Below are 17,375 nucleotides of genomic sequence, written 5' to 3'. Positions count from 1 at the left end.
AATAGCTTAATTGTTTCACAGAGAATGAATCTTCAGTATAGAACTGCATACTAAGATAGATTATTCTGCAGAATTCCCACATACAACATATAATTAATCAGGGTTCCAATTCTACTTACTGAGACTGATTGATCGATTGTTTTTTCTGATTGATTTTACCAGGTTGGTCTCACTAGCCTATGGACTATTTTCAGTGGAGACCCAATGTAGTACTGCTCTTCTTTTTCTGCTACGTATTTGAAAAAATAGTTGTTGAAAAAATATGAAAGGAAGAAATTTGTGACTCAAATTTAAGAAGTGAATAAATTATAGCAATTTGTTGAAACAATCATAAAAAAAATCCTGAAAGAATAATCAGACAGACGTCACAGGAGAAACAGCAGTTTCAACTTTCAGAAAGCTTCAGTCCAGCTAAGGACTAAAAGGAGAACGCAAACTAGTTTCAATGGTTGACTGCTGGCGGAACTGGAAACAGCCTCCAATCAGCACTGTGTGTGTGCAACAAAGTCCTCCTCTTAAACCTGACCTTGTGTAATCCACAGAAAAAGTGGAAAACGTGTGATGATCTGGATTTGAAAAATGACAGCTCAAATTCACAAGGGGATTTGAAGAAATGAATGGTGTGCATTTCACATTGGGGTCAAAAATAACTAGATCAAATTATGAAGCTTCTTTAATGAAGTTTCATAAATCACACAGTTTTCAATATTTATGCATTCACAATGTCATTGCATGACATTATTTTATGAGCTTTGCTGACCTCACTAGAATGCAAGTTATTCTCATGTTACTAAGCTATGCAATATTTGCAGCCTATATAACAATAATTTTTATTTATTTATTTATTTGACATTTGTTGACTGGGTTAGTCCGACTGAGCTTAAGCCCTTTCTCAGCGGAGGCCCGAGGAGAAAATCCCCACAGTCACAAGTAACATATACACAGTACAAGTTTAACAAGAACAGAAGAAAAGTATTCACAATACAAGATAAACAAGTAAAACGTTATATCCTCTTATTTCACTCTAAGAATAGCAAAAGATGGTTTTCAGATGAAGAAATTAAAGCATGTGGCTTCAATACTGGTTTACAGGTATCTTTGTTTACCTGTATAACTGAACTGTTATGGCAAATGAGCAATGCATCTTTCCAGACATTTACCCCATTTGTTTTTGTAAATGTGCTTTGCCCAGTAAGTCTGAAGCAGTTAAAGTGTATCTAATAAATAAACAGACAGAACTTACTGCAAGTTACTCTCTGTTTTAGAGGAAGGGGCACTGTTTTATTATTTTATATAACAGTTATTGTGTGTATGGACCTGATTATGTAGGTGGAAATAGCTTCTGTTCAGCTGATACAGAATCCCCTTTTCCTCTGTCACAAGTGTCACCTTATTCCTTTTGAATGGTTTCCTCCTCCAGCTATGCAGAGCCTGGTGAGAGGGAAGCTGGAAGAACAGTAGCAATACAGAAAGGCAACTAAATAAATGTTGCAGATCCTTGTTCATGTTCATTTATCTTTTCTGTTCTGGTGAAGCTAATCAGTAGTCATAATACAAGCATAACTTATTATAGGTTACAGCTTTGGAGGAATAGTAGAGCTAATAAAAGAAAAAGCAAAAAAAAAAAGAGACTATGTAATTGACTACAACACAAAGATGAAGACAGTGGGGTATCCTATGAGCTTTTCGTAAACAAAGTGCAGCATAAGACAAGTAATTACAGACACATAACTTACAGGATTCACATTCTGCTACAAACTATAGTTGCAAGGTACAACACAAACATCATATTTTAGATGGCCTGTTGGAGGAGTTGTAAGCAGTGTGGATGAGACATTCAGTCTGTTCTTTTTTTGTTTGTTCTCAAGGATTACAACATTTAGATTACTTTTCTCCTTTTGTCTCTGACAAGTGAGGATGTTATGGCAGCAGAAGTCCAACTTCCCCCTCATGGATGCTTTCCCACTATTGCCTGCCAGCCCTAGCATTATTTATCATTAGATGCTTACTGTCAACCTGATCATTTGTAAGTGACTAGAGCAGTATTGCTGTGACCTGCTCCATGTACCAGGTGATACTGCTACTGGTGTATGAAGATGTCATGTGCCAGGTGACACTGCTACAGGTGTTTGAAGACGTCATGTGCCAGGTTACACTGCTACAGGTGTATAAAGACGACATGTGACAGGTGACACTGCTACAGGTGTATGAAGAAGAGAAGACAGGTGTGCCAAACTGTCCTCTCCTGATGAAAGGAGATAACCACTCCCTAATAAGAACTTTATATATAGATGACTGCAGTTGACAATGTAGCAGAACTAAGGGAGATTTGAGACTCACAGGACCACCATGCCTTGTCTCTTCTACATGCAATATTTTATTTCTTTACTAACCAGGTGGGTATAATTGATCCAAGATCCTAAAAGCCACCACCATGGATTGACTAATAAGGATAAATATCATTTCATGCAATACAATTATTAAAGCATAAAGAGACAAAATAGGCAGTACATAATGTAGTCCCAAACAGCAAGAGACAAGATTAGATTTATAAAGAGCGGAGGCAGAATAACCAGATTAACACTCAGAGAGGTTTGAAGTTGACCGAATGTACTGCAGGCTACGAGTGTCATGACAGTTTTGAGTAAAACATCAACTGTTGTCTAGCAAATACACTGTTACATTCTAATAGCTTAAATATTCCATTTTTGTTAATTTCTATTGACAGCCTCTTCCAAGATGCAGAGGTAATTTGAGAAATGTTTTTTCTCCTCACGGTAATTCAAATTATGGTCTCATGTAACTAAGGGCTCCCTGGCTCTGTGACCTAACAAGGTTGGTACAGTTCTTGATGATTGGTTTCTAGCCAAAAACTGGGCAAATATTCAAGGAATGAAGTTTGAATGAGATGGTGGCAGGAAGCTATGTTACTCTAACAGCATCAGGGTCCATTAAGCCTTCAGTACCATGAAGCATTAGTACTTTTTCCTATTAAACAGAGATAGAAACTTACATTTTATTTAACAGTAGTTTGAAGTATTCCTGCATTGTATAAGGAACTAACAGCTACAATGGTGAAGGCTGATCCCAAGTAATACTTGCAGCTTTTCTTGGTTGGAATGTTAACAGATTAGATGGCATATGACACACTCTAAGCAGCCCTAGAACCATGCCTATTCTGGTTTTGATGTGGTATTTTGAAGTTAAGACTAGAATCTCACCACACTCTCAGGTATTTGTTACTCAGCTTGTGAAATGGGGATATTAATAGCATCATGTACATGAATTAACAAAAGTCTTTGAGAATAGCAGTGTTTCCGGAATTTGTTAGCTTTTTTGTATGCTGAGTTTCAGACACTATTAAAGTCCTCAGTTTAAACAGTAGCTGGCATCTTTCCAGGCTTTAGCAGAAATAAATTTGCAACATACACTGTAAAATGAAGTTGTGACAGGTCTACTGTTATGTAATTTACAATGGACCTACTCACTGAGCCCTGAAGAGCACTGGTTTTGAGACAAACAATATCACAGATTGAGCTACCAGACACTATCTGAAACATATATTCAGTCAAGACAGTCTTAAAACCAGGTAACCATGCTTTCACCTAATCTCACAGGCCTTTCTCATATCTGTGAAAAATGCTCATAGTGACCAGTCTTTTTCCTATGTTAATGCGTACAAAATCTGCAACCCTGTAAATGGCTGTTTGGCAATTATAATCCTTCAATAATCTATGGTGGGTTAGAAGCCTGATTAGTATCCTAGTGAGACAGAAAAAAAACAACAAAATCCACGTGGAAAAATGTTTGCACATATTTTGGCTCCTCCGTGAGGACACAATGTGGTGACATATGAAGCTTGTTGACTATTCCTTCTATTTTTTTTAATTAATTTATGCAAACATATGAGGAGCTCATTAAGTGATTCTAGAAGACAGTATAAAATATAAGACTAATTAATACAACTTCTATTCACATATGCCATGGCCTTAGTGGTACACCCCAAAATTCCTTCCTGTATTCACAAACTCATACAGTTCCATATCACCACATTTCACAGTAAAAACTGTATACTTCTCTCAAGAATTGCCCCTTGCAAAATTAACAATTTAATGAACCATTTCCATTGGCTACACCCTGCAACCATAAAAGGTGATTTAGATGAGCGACTCTCTCTCTCTCGCTCTAAGCAACTTATGTGCAAATCTGTACTGCAGGCATTAACTTAGAAAGCTGAAAGAAGAAACCACTTGGCCAGTAAAGTTTGTGTTGACTCCAGGAAGGCTGTGTTTGCAGAAGTGCTAGAGAGTATTTATTTGTGTGAAAATTAAAAACTTTAAAATCAGTTTTGCTGTGTGCAGTTTTTTTTTACTAGTCAAGTGATTTATTTTTTCTTCATCATGCTTTTGGTGGTTTCTTCATTAACTTAGAAAGTTGTAGTGCCTTCAGGCTTGACAAATATAATAGATGTTCAGAAAAAAAGTACTCATCTGAGTATACATGGTATGCCTTACTCCAAGTCTGTATGCCGCAAACAAGTCATGTAATAAATACTTCTCTGAGTATACATGGTATGCCTTACTCCAAGTCTGCATGGCAGAAACAAGTCATATAATAAGTACTCCTCTGAGTATATAGATTGTATGCCTTACTCCAAGACTGTATGCTCAAAGCATGTCATATAATAAGTACTCCTAGGAGTAAAAGTTGTATTCCTTACTCCAAGTCTGTATGCCCAAAACAAGTCATGCAATACGTACTCCTGTGAGTATACATGGTATGCCTTACTCCAAGTCTGTATGACTGAAATAAGTCATGCAATAAGTGCGCCTGTGAGTATCATTGTATATCTTACTCCAAGTCCGTATGCCCAGAGCAAGTCATACAATATCATCTGTTTGTTGGAGTAGCCATAAAAGTGAAATCAGCATGTATCACACAAATTTTTGTTAGTCAAGTTCATAGTTAAAAGTGAGATACTATACTAAAGAGGGAATCCTAAAACTGATATATAAATCTGTTCTTTTTATAAAACAATTTAAAATAATTAAGTAATGTTCAAATAAATTGATGCTGTTTATTAGAGGCATATGAACAGCACAAACTTGTTAAAGGGCAGCAAGGTAGAAACGGTCACCAAACTCTTAGCATGCCTGTGCTCCCTGCTATATTCATAACAAAGTCAGATGGTCATGTTTTAAGAAGTCGAGAACATGAATGACTATAATGTAAAATAGAAGTCTGACTTTCATCAAATTTAACTGTACTCTTGCTGAGAAGTTGACCCAACTCATACAGCTGAAATCTCAGAAATTTTCAACAGAATAGTAATAATAATGTATATATGAAGGACCCATAAACAAGTTTACTTCTAAAAAATGTGAAATACTTACCAAACTTAAATGCTTCGTCTGTTTGCTGGGCTTCCACTTCAACATATTAGGCAGCTTTCTTGATGTTTTTCTTCAGATTTTCTTCAAGACTGGCAAAAAGTGATGTACTTCTCTGTTTTTTCTTTTTTTTTTTTTTTTTTTTTTTTTTTTAACAGTGATATCTAAATTAAAGCTGAGTCGGTTGGCAGCATAATCTGTGTAACCACAGTAAGTATGCTCTTATTGATTATCTGAGCTTTGGTGTGATTTACACACGCATGCGCGTGCATTGGTCTCAGCTCATAACTACAGCTTTGGTTAGTATTATCAAGAAATCAGCATAAGCCTGAGGCAGAATCACATGTTCTCTAGGTCTGTCTTGTGATGCAGAGATATGTTAGCTAGTAAACTGCAAAACCGTCAGCACTGAGATAATAAAGGCAGCATTTATCTTGTGTTGAATATTAAGAACATTACTTGCAAATAAATCTTAAACTGGAAAAGTCACGGATAGAATAATGCTCACATGGAAAACTAGTATTTCTTTTTTACGTCTGCACAGCTCTGCAACATGACTGTTAGTCTCTATGTTATTACTTAATTGTATTGCATGTCAAATGGACACATTGTTATCCTTTTTACCAGCTACTTAGAATGGATAAAAAGTTAGAGTTTAATATATGATATAGGTGGTAAGAAGTGTGTTACGGAGAAACATAGCTGAGAACAATAAGAAAAACTATTACTTGAGCTGAATAAACAGTTCTCTAGAATATTATTCGGTTTGTGCATCTGCACTTTAATGCACAGCTAAGCCTTGTACTACACATAATTTAGATAACTGATTGCCTCAGAAACTTTACATGTGCAATTTCCCCAACTTGTACTAATCGCCACCTTTGTTTGTCCAGGTGTATCTGTTTTGTAAAAAAACTCACTTTACCCAATGATAGCTTCAAGTACTTCTACCTTGATAGCCTACATTTCAGGAACATGAGGTTCTCTCAATTACTAATGGCTAAACACAAGCCAAATGCCTGTGTACTCACAGTCAGAGAGGCATTATAAGAGCAAATGCTTGTCAAAAGTATTTGTAGTCACTAAGCTTTTGTGAGAAACAATATAGGGGATGATGTTTCTATAGTGTAAGATGATAAAATGTAAGTTTCATCACGTCATTGCAGGATATAAACATTTGGGTCAGGATTATTTTTATTTGCTTAGGATATTTTAACAGGAAGCACACATACTGAGGTAGCATAATCACCCAACAGATTTCCTGCTTCATGCTGGGGGTTCCAGAGACAAAACAACATGAAAAGGATGCACACTTGGCTGCAGGAAAATGTGTAAGTACAATACAACCACTAAGTGTAATTAAACTGGCTAGTTTATTGTTTATCGAGCTAACTGAAGTAGTTCTTACTAGACCATCTTTAGCCATGAGCAGGGATATAACAGCAAAACATACAGAGCTTAGAGTAACCAATTACAAAACCTGTCCTTGGTATTAAGCCAGATTTCTTCTACTAGACTTATACAAACACATAGAAAATGTACAAACTACACAGAAAATGGCCAGAAGTAAGGTTTGTACTTAAAGCTTGTAGCTGTGATGAAGAAACCATAACCACTGGGCCACTACAGGTGAACAGCAAAACATTACAAAGACGTACAGTTCAACATAAAATGGGGTGGGGGCCAAATGCCTAAAGCAAACAGAAATGAGATGAGAAGCATTTAGAACAAGACAATGTCAAGGAGTGATGGAGAATGGAGAAAATAGGACAGAGGAAAAAGTAGGTCATGACAGAGCTGAAAAAAAGTCTGATTTTCACAGACAGAAACAGGCAGAAAGCAGTGAAATGCATGAATAAGGACAGGGAAAGGAATGATGACTATAACAGGAATGAAACACAGAAAAAGAGTAGGAAGGGAGAGGGAATACGTGGAAACTCAAATTCCTAACTGCAGAAAGTGCTTAGAATGGAGAAATATCAGCCAGGAGTATTAATTGCAACTAAAATACACTGCCCCAACTCTGAAGTTCCCATGTATAAAATCACGTACTTTGTTCCCACCAAAATGGCACCTAATCCAAGCAAAGGTGCCCATTACTGTAAGGAACTATACATAACTGCATCTGCAGTGGACAACCCATCGGCGTCCCTATTGGGGCTCAACCCCTCAAACAGTTACTATGTGTCTGAGGTTACTCATGTTCAGAAACAGTGGCTATTTCTATTTTGCTATAACTTTAAACACCCGAAGTCCTAAGCATGTACAGCTTAAGACTTGCAACCTTAATAATTTCTCAGTACAAACATTGAATGTGCACTGCTTTTCTACATATCACTGTATTTCACTTATCACCCTACTCTTCAACAGCAATCAATTACCATTTTAGTAAGAACAGGAATTCCCCATTAACCAAACATGATATGAACACATTAAGAGAACCCTGCCATTAGCTCACTCTACCTAATACAGACAGAACATTTGAGAAGGCCAACCCACTTAATTTCTTAACCTTGAATTATCTTCTGCTCCTCCTTTCTGCCTTTCCACTTTGCTAAGAAAAAAATTCTAAGCTTGTTTCCTGCCTTTCCCATAACTAGCCTAGTCCAGACATAGATTTGCTGTATCCAGGACTGTTTGAAACCTTCTGAGCCCCCAAGCCTTTCTGTGTTGGAGGGAAGCCTTCTAGCTTATCAGTGGGAGTGGTAAGCACTAGGTAGCCTATCTACCACAAGAGGAGTGGTTTCTGGCCCAGAAATTGTAGCATATTGACCGTTTCGGCAGTTTTTCATCTCTTTTAACTTTCTGGTTTAAAGCCCATGTTTGCACTTTTCCCGCCTTTCCTGTAACTAGACTAGTCCAGATAGAGATTTGCTGTATCCAGGACTGTTTGTAAGCTTCTGAGTGGTGCCAAAGTCTGCTCTTCAATTTCTCCCTTAGATCTACTAGTGCTCTCCTCTCCTGCACGTTTACTAGCTTATTAGTCTAGCACTTTACCAGACTAATTGTAGCAATTATTGTACCACACAAAAGTGCTACTAGCACTAAATGCTCTACAAGGAAACAGCTCCAGTAGTTATTGTTAATGCCCACCCCTCCAGGCATGTCTAAAGGTCAGTCCTCTGTGCATTCTCCTATTAACCTGATGAACTTGGGCATCCTGAGGCAATGTAGCAACTGCCTCATGTACACTGACAACCCTCTCCTCTTACCTCCCAACACTCAGACTTCTGAGAGATGCACTTATATATCCAAATTGGAAGCCACACACTCTCCAGCCAAGATCAGAATAGCTCGTCAAGAGAAGGTCAACACATGCACCACACCACATGGAATACATAGCCCTCCAGAACACACACCAGCACTGCCTTCACATAAAAACACAAACTACACACCCACCTTCGCAGAGACTCTCAATAAAAATCTACCCAAACAGCAGAGACCTCCAAGGCAGAAATGCACTCAACCACCACAACACAACATTAATCACGAGATACATAACTCTTCTAAACTGCGTGCCACTCAACCAAAGCCCCTAAGGAAAAACAGCATGTCCAACACACTAGTCATTAGTGAGTCGATAGTGAGGCACATTGATGTCCCACTCACTAGACTGAATAAGGAGAAAGTAACAGTCAGCTGCCTGTCAAGTGTCAGAATCCACCACATAATGCATGCACTCAGGTCCCTATACAACAGGTACAAATATGACTCAGTCATTGTACATGTGGGTGTGAATGACCTGAGACATACCTCCCTGGACTACATGAAAAGAGACATAGAGGAGCTCTTGGATGATGTAGCCCAGGCGCGTATGGCCCTAGCCCTGAGCAGCATCCTACCATCACCCAAAATGATACCACAGTACAAGCAGAAAATGATTGATTTCAACAATTGGTTAAGTTTACAGTATCATTCTAAGGGGATCCAGTATCTGTCTGCCTAGGATGACATGATTGACAGACCTTGATGCTTTGCCAGAGATGGCCTGCATCTATCACCTCTGGGCTTCCGGATACTGGCCAAGGTTCTTGCCACCCCTATACTGCATTTTTTAGGTGGTGTTCCAAAGACCAAATTACCATCGTAACAGCTACAAACAAATGCAATCTGAGGGTCATGCTGTTCAATGCTAGAAGTCTAAATCTCAAAATGAACTCACTGGAAGCACTCCTAAAAATGGAGAACATTGACATTTGTGCCGTAACAAGGACCTGGTTCAAGGCAGCAGAAAGCACCCCTGAACTACTAGGCTATAACTCATTCCACACCTTTCGGCTACAGAACTTGTACCAAAGCCCCAAAGGCGGTGGTGTTTACATATTCATAAAGGATGCACACGCCTCCAGACTAGCAGCCCAACATAACTTATCTGAGGTACTTTAGGTGCAGCTAACATTGGGTAAGACAACAATTCAGGTTGTAGCCTGCTATAGGTCCCAACCATGTCCCAAGACTCACACTCCACGTTCCTAAGCACCCTGAAGAATATTAGGGTCCAATCTAACACTCTCATACTGGGCACCTTCAACTACCCCTCCATTAACTGGAAAAACTACTCATGTACCAATACACTTGCCCAATGTTTCCTGTGCCCTGGACCAGCTCATTCTTATCCCCACTAGAGGTAGCAACATCCTTGACCTGGTCATTACTAACATGGGTGACCATTGCACTACGCCAACAGTCAACTTCTCCCTGGTTAGATCTGACCACAAACTAATCACCTTGGAAATCCACCCCCCCTTCCCCCAACGAAGGTAACCACCATGAAAAACTTCTCCAAAGCTAACTTTCAACTCCTAAAAACAGAGGTGGCTAACTTCACGGCACCCATGCAAATGGAGATCAGTTGCATGACCACCGAATCATCCACTAATGCACTGTACGAACACATACACAAATGCGTGGATCTCACCACACCCAATAGAACCAAGATGCTCTCCTCCAAAAAAGGAAGCCAATCTGGTGGTCCCCTGCCATAAACAAACTCTACAACAGAAGGAGGAAACTGATGCAGAATAAAGTCAAGTCCCAAGACTGGAAAAACTCCCTAATCAGCCTCAACAAAAAGTTGAGATCCCTCATCAAATCCTCTAAAGCTAGCTATGAAAACAGACGCAGCAGATAGTAAAGAAAACCACAAAGTCTTCTATAGTTATGTAAAGAATCTCCAGAGCAATACCCAGATTTGCTCTCAGCTACTGCACAATGGTACCTCCTATACCGAGCCAACAGATATTGCCAATATACTGGCCGACAGATTCAGTGCCAACTTTACCCCCCCCCCTGCCCCGGGACCAGTCACAATACCAGTAGATTGCCAGGTAGCCAGTATTACTGCTGCACAGGTTAAAACAACAGGTGGTCTAAACATAAGGCAATAGTACTAATGCACCAGGCACTATATGAGACGGATACTCTCTACACAAATGAACTGTTGGTGCTCTATCAGTCTAAACTAATGGAGCTATAGTTTAGAGACCAATGTATTTTCTCTACTTGCGTATTCAGCAAAAATAACATGTTTCCACAGTAATGGTAAGTAAATGTTGGAAAGGGATTTCTCAAATAAATTTATCACTACAAACACACATATATAAGAAAGTTCCCTATAAAAGAAACCTGGTAAATTCCGGCAACCCATACATAGCTACAGTGACCTTTTATATTACTGAATTAACTAAGAACCCTTTCATGGTACAGTCTGGGACAATGGCTAGAGGAATTTGAACACAGTTCAGGGATCCCATGTTTCAAGAATTTTTTTCACTGCTTCTCCTCAATATATAGTTCGTGTTTATCCCATGTTTTATTCATATATTATTGACTATCCAGGTCTTTATAAGCTTTATCCTTTTTACAAGTTTTCATTTCTGAGCAAATATAAATACTTCACTACTTTTCTATCCTAATTTTCCAACAATATATTTTAATTTCTTATAGAAATACATGTATCATTTCCTTCACACTTTTCTAGAACTGCAAGATGGATTTCTACATTATTTGCATACACATTTATTTCTTTCCTTCCACTTGAATAACATTTTCTTTATTTCATTTGACACTATTTTTGTCTTCAATATATTTTTCACAATATTTAACATAATTACCTTATAACAACATTGTATTTGTCAGATTTCCCTTTCTCTGCATATGCTGTAGATTTGAGTAGTACAACAGTACAGCATTGACTGAAGTGGCCTATTAGTCCATCAATAAATGTATTTCATTTATTACACAAATTGTTGAACAATGTTTTTAATCTCTGCAGCTCTGATATGCCTTGGTTGTCCTACACAGCATACTTATAATACACAATAGTATGGGTATCTACATATTCCTCTTCTATATTCACAATCTGATGTCTACAGTTCATTCATGCTGGTGTACACCACATTCATTTGGAACATGTTTTGGTTCAGTCAATATACAGTGTGTTAAACATGCATGTCCACAGCTAGTAAGGTTTGGCTTTATTGGCCTGAAATTATCCATAAATAGACTTAAAAGAAAAAGTCATGGACATTCAGAATTGCCATTTAGCTGAAACACCTGATATCCTTAAAGGGCAATTTGCATATATCCCACATTGCCACTAATACAAGAGGTTTAAGGTATCACACAGTAGAAAGTCTAGCTTTGCTAGATTTTTCTTTTTGTATTCATTATAATTTCCCTCTCATGCACCCTACATTCTTCTTAGATACCACACTTTAGTTTTCACTGACTTTTTTTTTCTGTGTGACCTTTTTACTCATTGTTTTAGTTTGTTAGTTGGGATAGTTTGCAGATATTCTAATGGTAATGACATCATCTGGGTATAACAGCCCTGCATTTCTAATGGCTAGCCAAACAGTCCACTTGTGCTGTGCTGATGAGACCATAACAAGGCCGGAACATGCATGTACACAGCTGGTGAGGTTTGGCTTTAATGGCCTGAATCTGTCCATTAAATGACTTAAAAAGAAAAAAGTCATGGACATTCAGTGTCACCATATAGCTGAAACACCTGATGATCTTAAGGGTCATTTGCATATATCCCATGCGCCTCTAATACAAGGGGTTTAAGGAATCAGACAGTGGAAATTCTAGATTGGCTGCATTTTTCTTGTAGTTTTTACATTTGTATTCTTCACATTATCCTATGCCCTACAGACCACAGTTCTCCTGGCCCCAAAGTCACCTAACCAGGCTTAATTTTCTAATTCCTGTAGCCTGAGGTAATGTTTCCTCAGAGTTAGTATATGAAGTTACTGAAGGTGTGCTTCACTGAGTGGAGGCAGAAAGTGGGTGAAGCCTTCTTGCAAAAGCACTTATTTAGTTTACTATTTTACATGTTAAAGTACAGCTGTGTACACTTACCATAAATGTAGATGTTTGAGTGTATTCACTGTTGCAGTCATTACATTTGGGTAATCTGCTGGCAGGTTGCCCTCAGTCGGCCTGAATTACAAAGTCTTGGGTCCTGCGTTGGTTGCTGTCTTCTCTTCCATGACATCAGGTCGTTAGGGGTATAAAACATGCAGCCGACGCCATTTTCTTTAGTTTTTCTTGCCCCTGATGTCAGGTGCCCCAAAAAGGTAACAAAATTATATATATATATATATATATATATATATATATATATATATATATACATGCATCAATATAAACTTTATCTTCATCTACAAGCAAATACACCACATAGGTTGTAGAAGATGGTGAAGGAAAGATAAACTTCAGAATGACAGGGGGATGGCGGGTGGGTAACCTGGACTGCAACAGTGAACACATTCGAACATCTACATTTATGGTAAGTGTACACAACTGTAGTTCTTCGTGTTTCACTGTTGCAGTCATTACATTTGGGTGGAATCCCAAAGCTATGGTTGGGAGGCTGGAGCTAAACAGCAATAGGTGGGGCTATAAGGCCCTGCAGCACTGCAGTGGCAAAGCCTGCCCTGGACTTAGAGTAGAGAGGCAAATGTTAATGCTTTGTAAAGATGTGAACAGAACTCCAAGTAGCAGCCTCTAGAATGTCTTTGGTTGGTACTCCTCTGAGAAAGCCTGCTGAAGTAGCTGCAGCTCTGGTGGAATGAGACCTAATGCCCTTGGGCACAGGTTTACCATGGTGTAAGTAGCAGAAACGGATGCAGTGGCTTATCCACTTTGAAATTGTCTGCTTTGAAATAGCCTTTCCTTCTGATCCTGCAGCATATGTCACTAGTAATTGTTCAGTTTTTCTTAGATCTTTTGTCCTGCTCAAGTAGACTCTTAGCTGTCTGTGTACGTCCAAGGAATGCAGAATTCTCTCCCCCTTACTCTGCGGATTTGGATAAAAAGTTGGCAGATGAATTGTTTGGTTAAGGGCCACACTGGAAACCACCTTAGGCATAAAAGTAGGATTTGTCCTCAGAGACACCCTGTCTGGGTAAAATATGATAAAAGGCTCTACAGCCATGAGGGCCTGTAGCTCTGAAACTCTTCTTGCTGAAGTAATTGTTAGTAGCAGAGTTGTTTTCCATGATAAGAACTTTAGATCAGCGGTAGCAGCTGGTTCAAATGGAGGCAGGGTGAGCTTTTCCAGCACATAATTGAGGTCCCATGCAGGCAATGGTGATCTTCTAGGAGGCCTTACATTTTTGGCTCCTCTAAGATACTGCTTTAGTAAAGGATGAGAAAAGATTGGTGGCTCTGTATTGCAATGAGCCAAAATGGCAGAGGCATGGATTTTGATTGGTGAGAAAGATAGGCCTTTGTCAAGCATCTCAGTTAAGTATTGTAATATCTGAGGAATATTTGGTTCTGCTGTATCAGCTCCTTGTGCTTGATTCCAAGCACAGAATCTCTTCCATTTGTCAGCATAAGATTTTCTAGTACTATGCCTTCTGGCTTCCAAAATGACATCCATCACAGCTTTAGAGAGAGGTGTTGTTTGTATGACTACATGATTAGCCATGCTGCCAGGTTCAGAGTCTGTAGTTGATTGTGCAGGATCTGATTGTTTTGCTGGGACAGCAGTTGTGGTCTTTGAGGCAAGGTCCAAACTGGGTACTGAGCCAGGTTCCTTAGGATTGGGTACCAGTATTGGTGTGGCCAATCTGAGGCAATTAATATCATCTTTGGCTTCTCTTGTCTGACTTTTAGGAGGACCTTGGGTAGAAGAGGCAGAGGAGGAAAGGCGTAAACTGATAGGTTTTTCCAAATGAAGGATAGGGCGTCCACTTTCCATGCTTGTCTGTAACAAGTCCTTGTGCAGAATCTTTTCAATTGATAATTTTGAGGAGAGGCAAATAGATCTATGTCTGGGCTCCCCCATTTCTCTGTTATTATGCTGATGACTTGTGGATTTAGTTTCCACTCGTGAGAATCCATAAGGTTTCTGCTTAAATCGTCTGCCAGAGTGTTTTGTTTTCCTGGCAGGAATTGAGCTTGAAGATGTACTTGGTAGGTCAAAGCTGTGTCCCACAGTGCCATGGCTAATCTGCAAAGGGGGTATGAGTGTGTGCATCCCTTGCTTGTTTATATACCACATGACTGTGGTGTTGTCTGTCTTTATCAGTAGTTTTCCTGGATGAAGTAAGTCCTTGAAGGCTGTTAGGGCATTTTGAACATCTAGCATCTCGTTCTGGTTGATATGTAGATGCATTTGTTTTGGTGCCCATAAGCCCTGAATGCATCTTCCTGCCATGTGGGCCCCCCAGGCATAATCTGATGCATCTGTTGTTAAGGTTTGGCTGGCAGGGGGTAGAGTGAAGGGCAGTCCCATGTTTTGGTGACATGTCTTTGCCCACCATAGAAACTCCTGTTGCAGGCAGGGAATGAGAGGAATCATTGTTTCCAGACTGTGTGAATGTTGACTCCATAAACTTTTTAGGTACCATTGAAGTTTCCTCATATGCAGTCTTGCATATGGAATTAGTAGGATGCAGGATGCCATGAAGCCCAGAGCCTGCAGAATTTGCCTTGCAGAAGACTGGGTTTTTGTTGCCATCAGTTTGAAGTAAGCAGTCAGTTGCCTTTGCTTGTCTGGCATGAGGTAAGCCAACTGGGCAGTTGTAACCAAGCTTGCACCCAGGAATGTTATCTTTTGAGAGGGTACCAATTGTGATTTCTTTTCGTTTATTGTGTACCCTAGGCATGTTAGGAGCCTTTTCACAAATGCCAGGTGTCGAAGAAGAGTGTCCTTATTCTCTGCTTGAATGAGACAGTCATCCAAGTAAGGATATATCTGTATACTTCTTTGTCTTCAAAATGCAGTTACTGGTGCCAGGCACTTTGTAAAGACCCTGGGTGCAGTAGATAAGCCAAAGGGCAGTGCAGAGAATTGGTAATGCATTAAGCCAGCCTTGAATCTGAGGTATCTTCGGCATGATTGTCTTATTGGGACATGCAGGTATGCCTCTTTTAGGTCTAAAGTCACCAACCAAGCATTCTTGCCCAGCATGGGCAGAAGCTGCTGCAAAGTCAGCATTTTGAACTTTGGAATGTCCAGGTATGTGTTCAAAATCGATAAATCCAGTATTGGCCACCAGGACTTGTTCTTTCTGGGTACCAAGAACAGTCTTGAGTAAAACCCTTGTCCTTTTCCCTCTTCAGGTACTGTCTGAATGGCCCCCATATCTATGAGGGACGTAACCTGTTTCTGTGCCTCTGCCCATTGATTTTTTGGCAGATCTGGCCATCCATTTGCCATTGGCAGAATGTGGAAATGGAATCTGTATCCCTGTGATACAATGTTTAGTACCCACTTGTCCTGGGTTATTAACTGCCTATTTTGAGCAAAAAGTGCTAATTTTCCCCCTATGGGTGCTGCCAAAAAATAAGTGCTTGGTGTAGGCAGAGGGAAGTCATTGGGATTGCTTTCTGTAGGTTTGCGCTTTATCTCCTCCAGATTTGGAGGTGGAAGCACCCCATTGCTTTGACCTGTATGAATCTTGCGCCTGGTATCTGGAACCTTTAGAGCATCTGGATTTGCCCCTTTGAGCTCTGTCTGACAAAGGAAAGGACCAATTTTTTGTAGGCCAGTGTCTACTGAATCTTGGTGGCTGCACTTGTAAGAAGTCTTTAACAGTTTGCATAGACTTAGCTTTGTTTTCCATTTTCTTTAAAACCTCTTCTGTCTTAATATTAAACAGAGAATCATGCTGTAAAGGTGCATCTAGCAATTTAGCTTTAACATGATCAGGCAAATTTTGCTCCTTTAACCAGGCATGCCTTCTAATTACAGATCCAGTAACTGCAGCCCTGCAGGAGGCCTCTAAGGAATCAAAACCACATTGCAAAGTATGCTTTCCAACTTGTTCAGCTGCATGCAATAAATCCTGCAATTCTTTATTTTCTGCACATTCTAAAATCAACATAATTTTCTGTTTCAGCAATCCCATAACATGCTGTTGGTACTTAAGCATATAAAACTGACAGTTTAAGGCCCTGATTGCCAAGGTTGCAGATGTATAAACTTTTTTTCCTCATCTGTCTAGTGCCCTAGAATCTCTGTCAGAGGGGGTAGGATTTTTTGCTGTTGAGGCCTTAACTCCCTTTGGACCCTGTGAAATGGTTTCAGGATCAGCAGCAGGGTTTCTAAATAAAAATTTATGTGAGTCAGGGACCCTGTAATATCTGTCAGGCTTACTGGGAGCCAGAGGTAAGGAGTCAGGGGTCAAGCTTGACTCCGAAAACACATCATCCATAATATCTAAAACAGGGGAAATGGCTAAAGGCTTGTGCTGAGGGAGAAGAAGGAAATCCCTGAGCCTCTTTTTTGATTCTGAGAAGTCTTGACTTTCCCAGTGAAAATGCTCCCTCAAAGGATGCAAGGTTTCTCCAAATGAATAATCCTCAAGAGGAGATGCAGATGGAATAGACTCCTCAGCATCAGAATCCTCATAGGTAGGTATAGATAATTCCTGATCAGAAGAGGAATCAGAAGAAATAGAAATCTGATCTGAAGATTTATAATCAGTGTCTTGCCTAGGCCTCTTATCTGGAGGGGGATGGGTA

At 39.6% G+C, this 17,375-nt stretch overlaps 1 protein-coding gene across 4 annotated transcripts in view; it reads right to left on the bottom strand.

The window, feature by feature from the left end:
- KALRN (kalirin RhoGEF kinase) overlaps positions 1–17,375 on the bottom strand; it is a 4,346,166-nt gene that overhangs the window by 1,255,189 nt on the left and 3,073,602 nt on the right. Inside the window, exon 1 of one of the 4 annotated variants that reach the window (XM_044074923.1) lies at positions 5,394–5,453. The exons of the other annotated variants lie outside the window; for them this stretch is intronic. Within the exon in view, the coding sequence (XP_043930858.1) occupies positions 5,394–5,438 (45 nt within the window). The 5' untranslated portion in view covers positions 5,439–5,453. Of the gene's footprint in view, positions 1–5,393; positions 5,454–17,375 lie in introns of those variants that run through there. 4 annotated transcript variants of the gene reach the window in all.

The sequence above is a fragment of the Protopterus annectens genome, chromosome 6.part0 (assembly GCF_019279795.1).
Source record: "Protopterus annectens isolate FY-2018-M chromosome 6.part0, PAN1.0, whole genome shotgun sequence".
NCBI classification, from domain to species: Eukaryota; Metazoa; Chordata; order Ceratodontiformes; family Protopteridae; genus Protopterus; species Protopterus annectens.
Note: the sequence above shows the minus strand (reverse complement) of the source record. Positions and strands in the feature narration are given on the sequence as shown.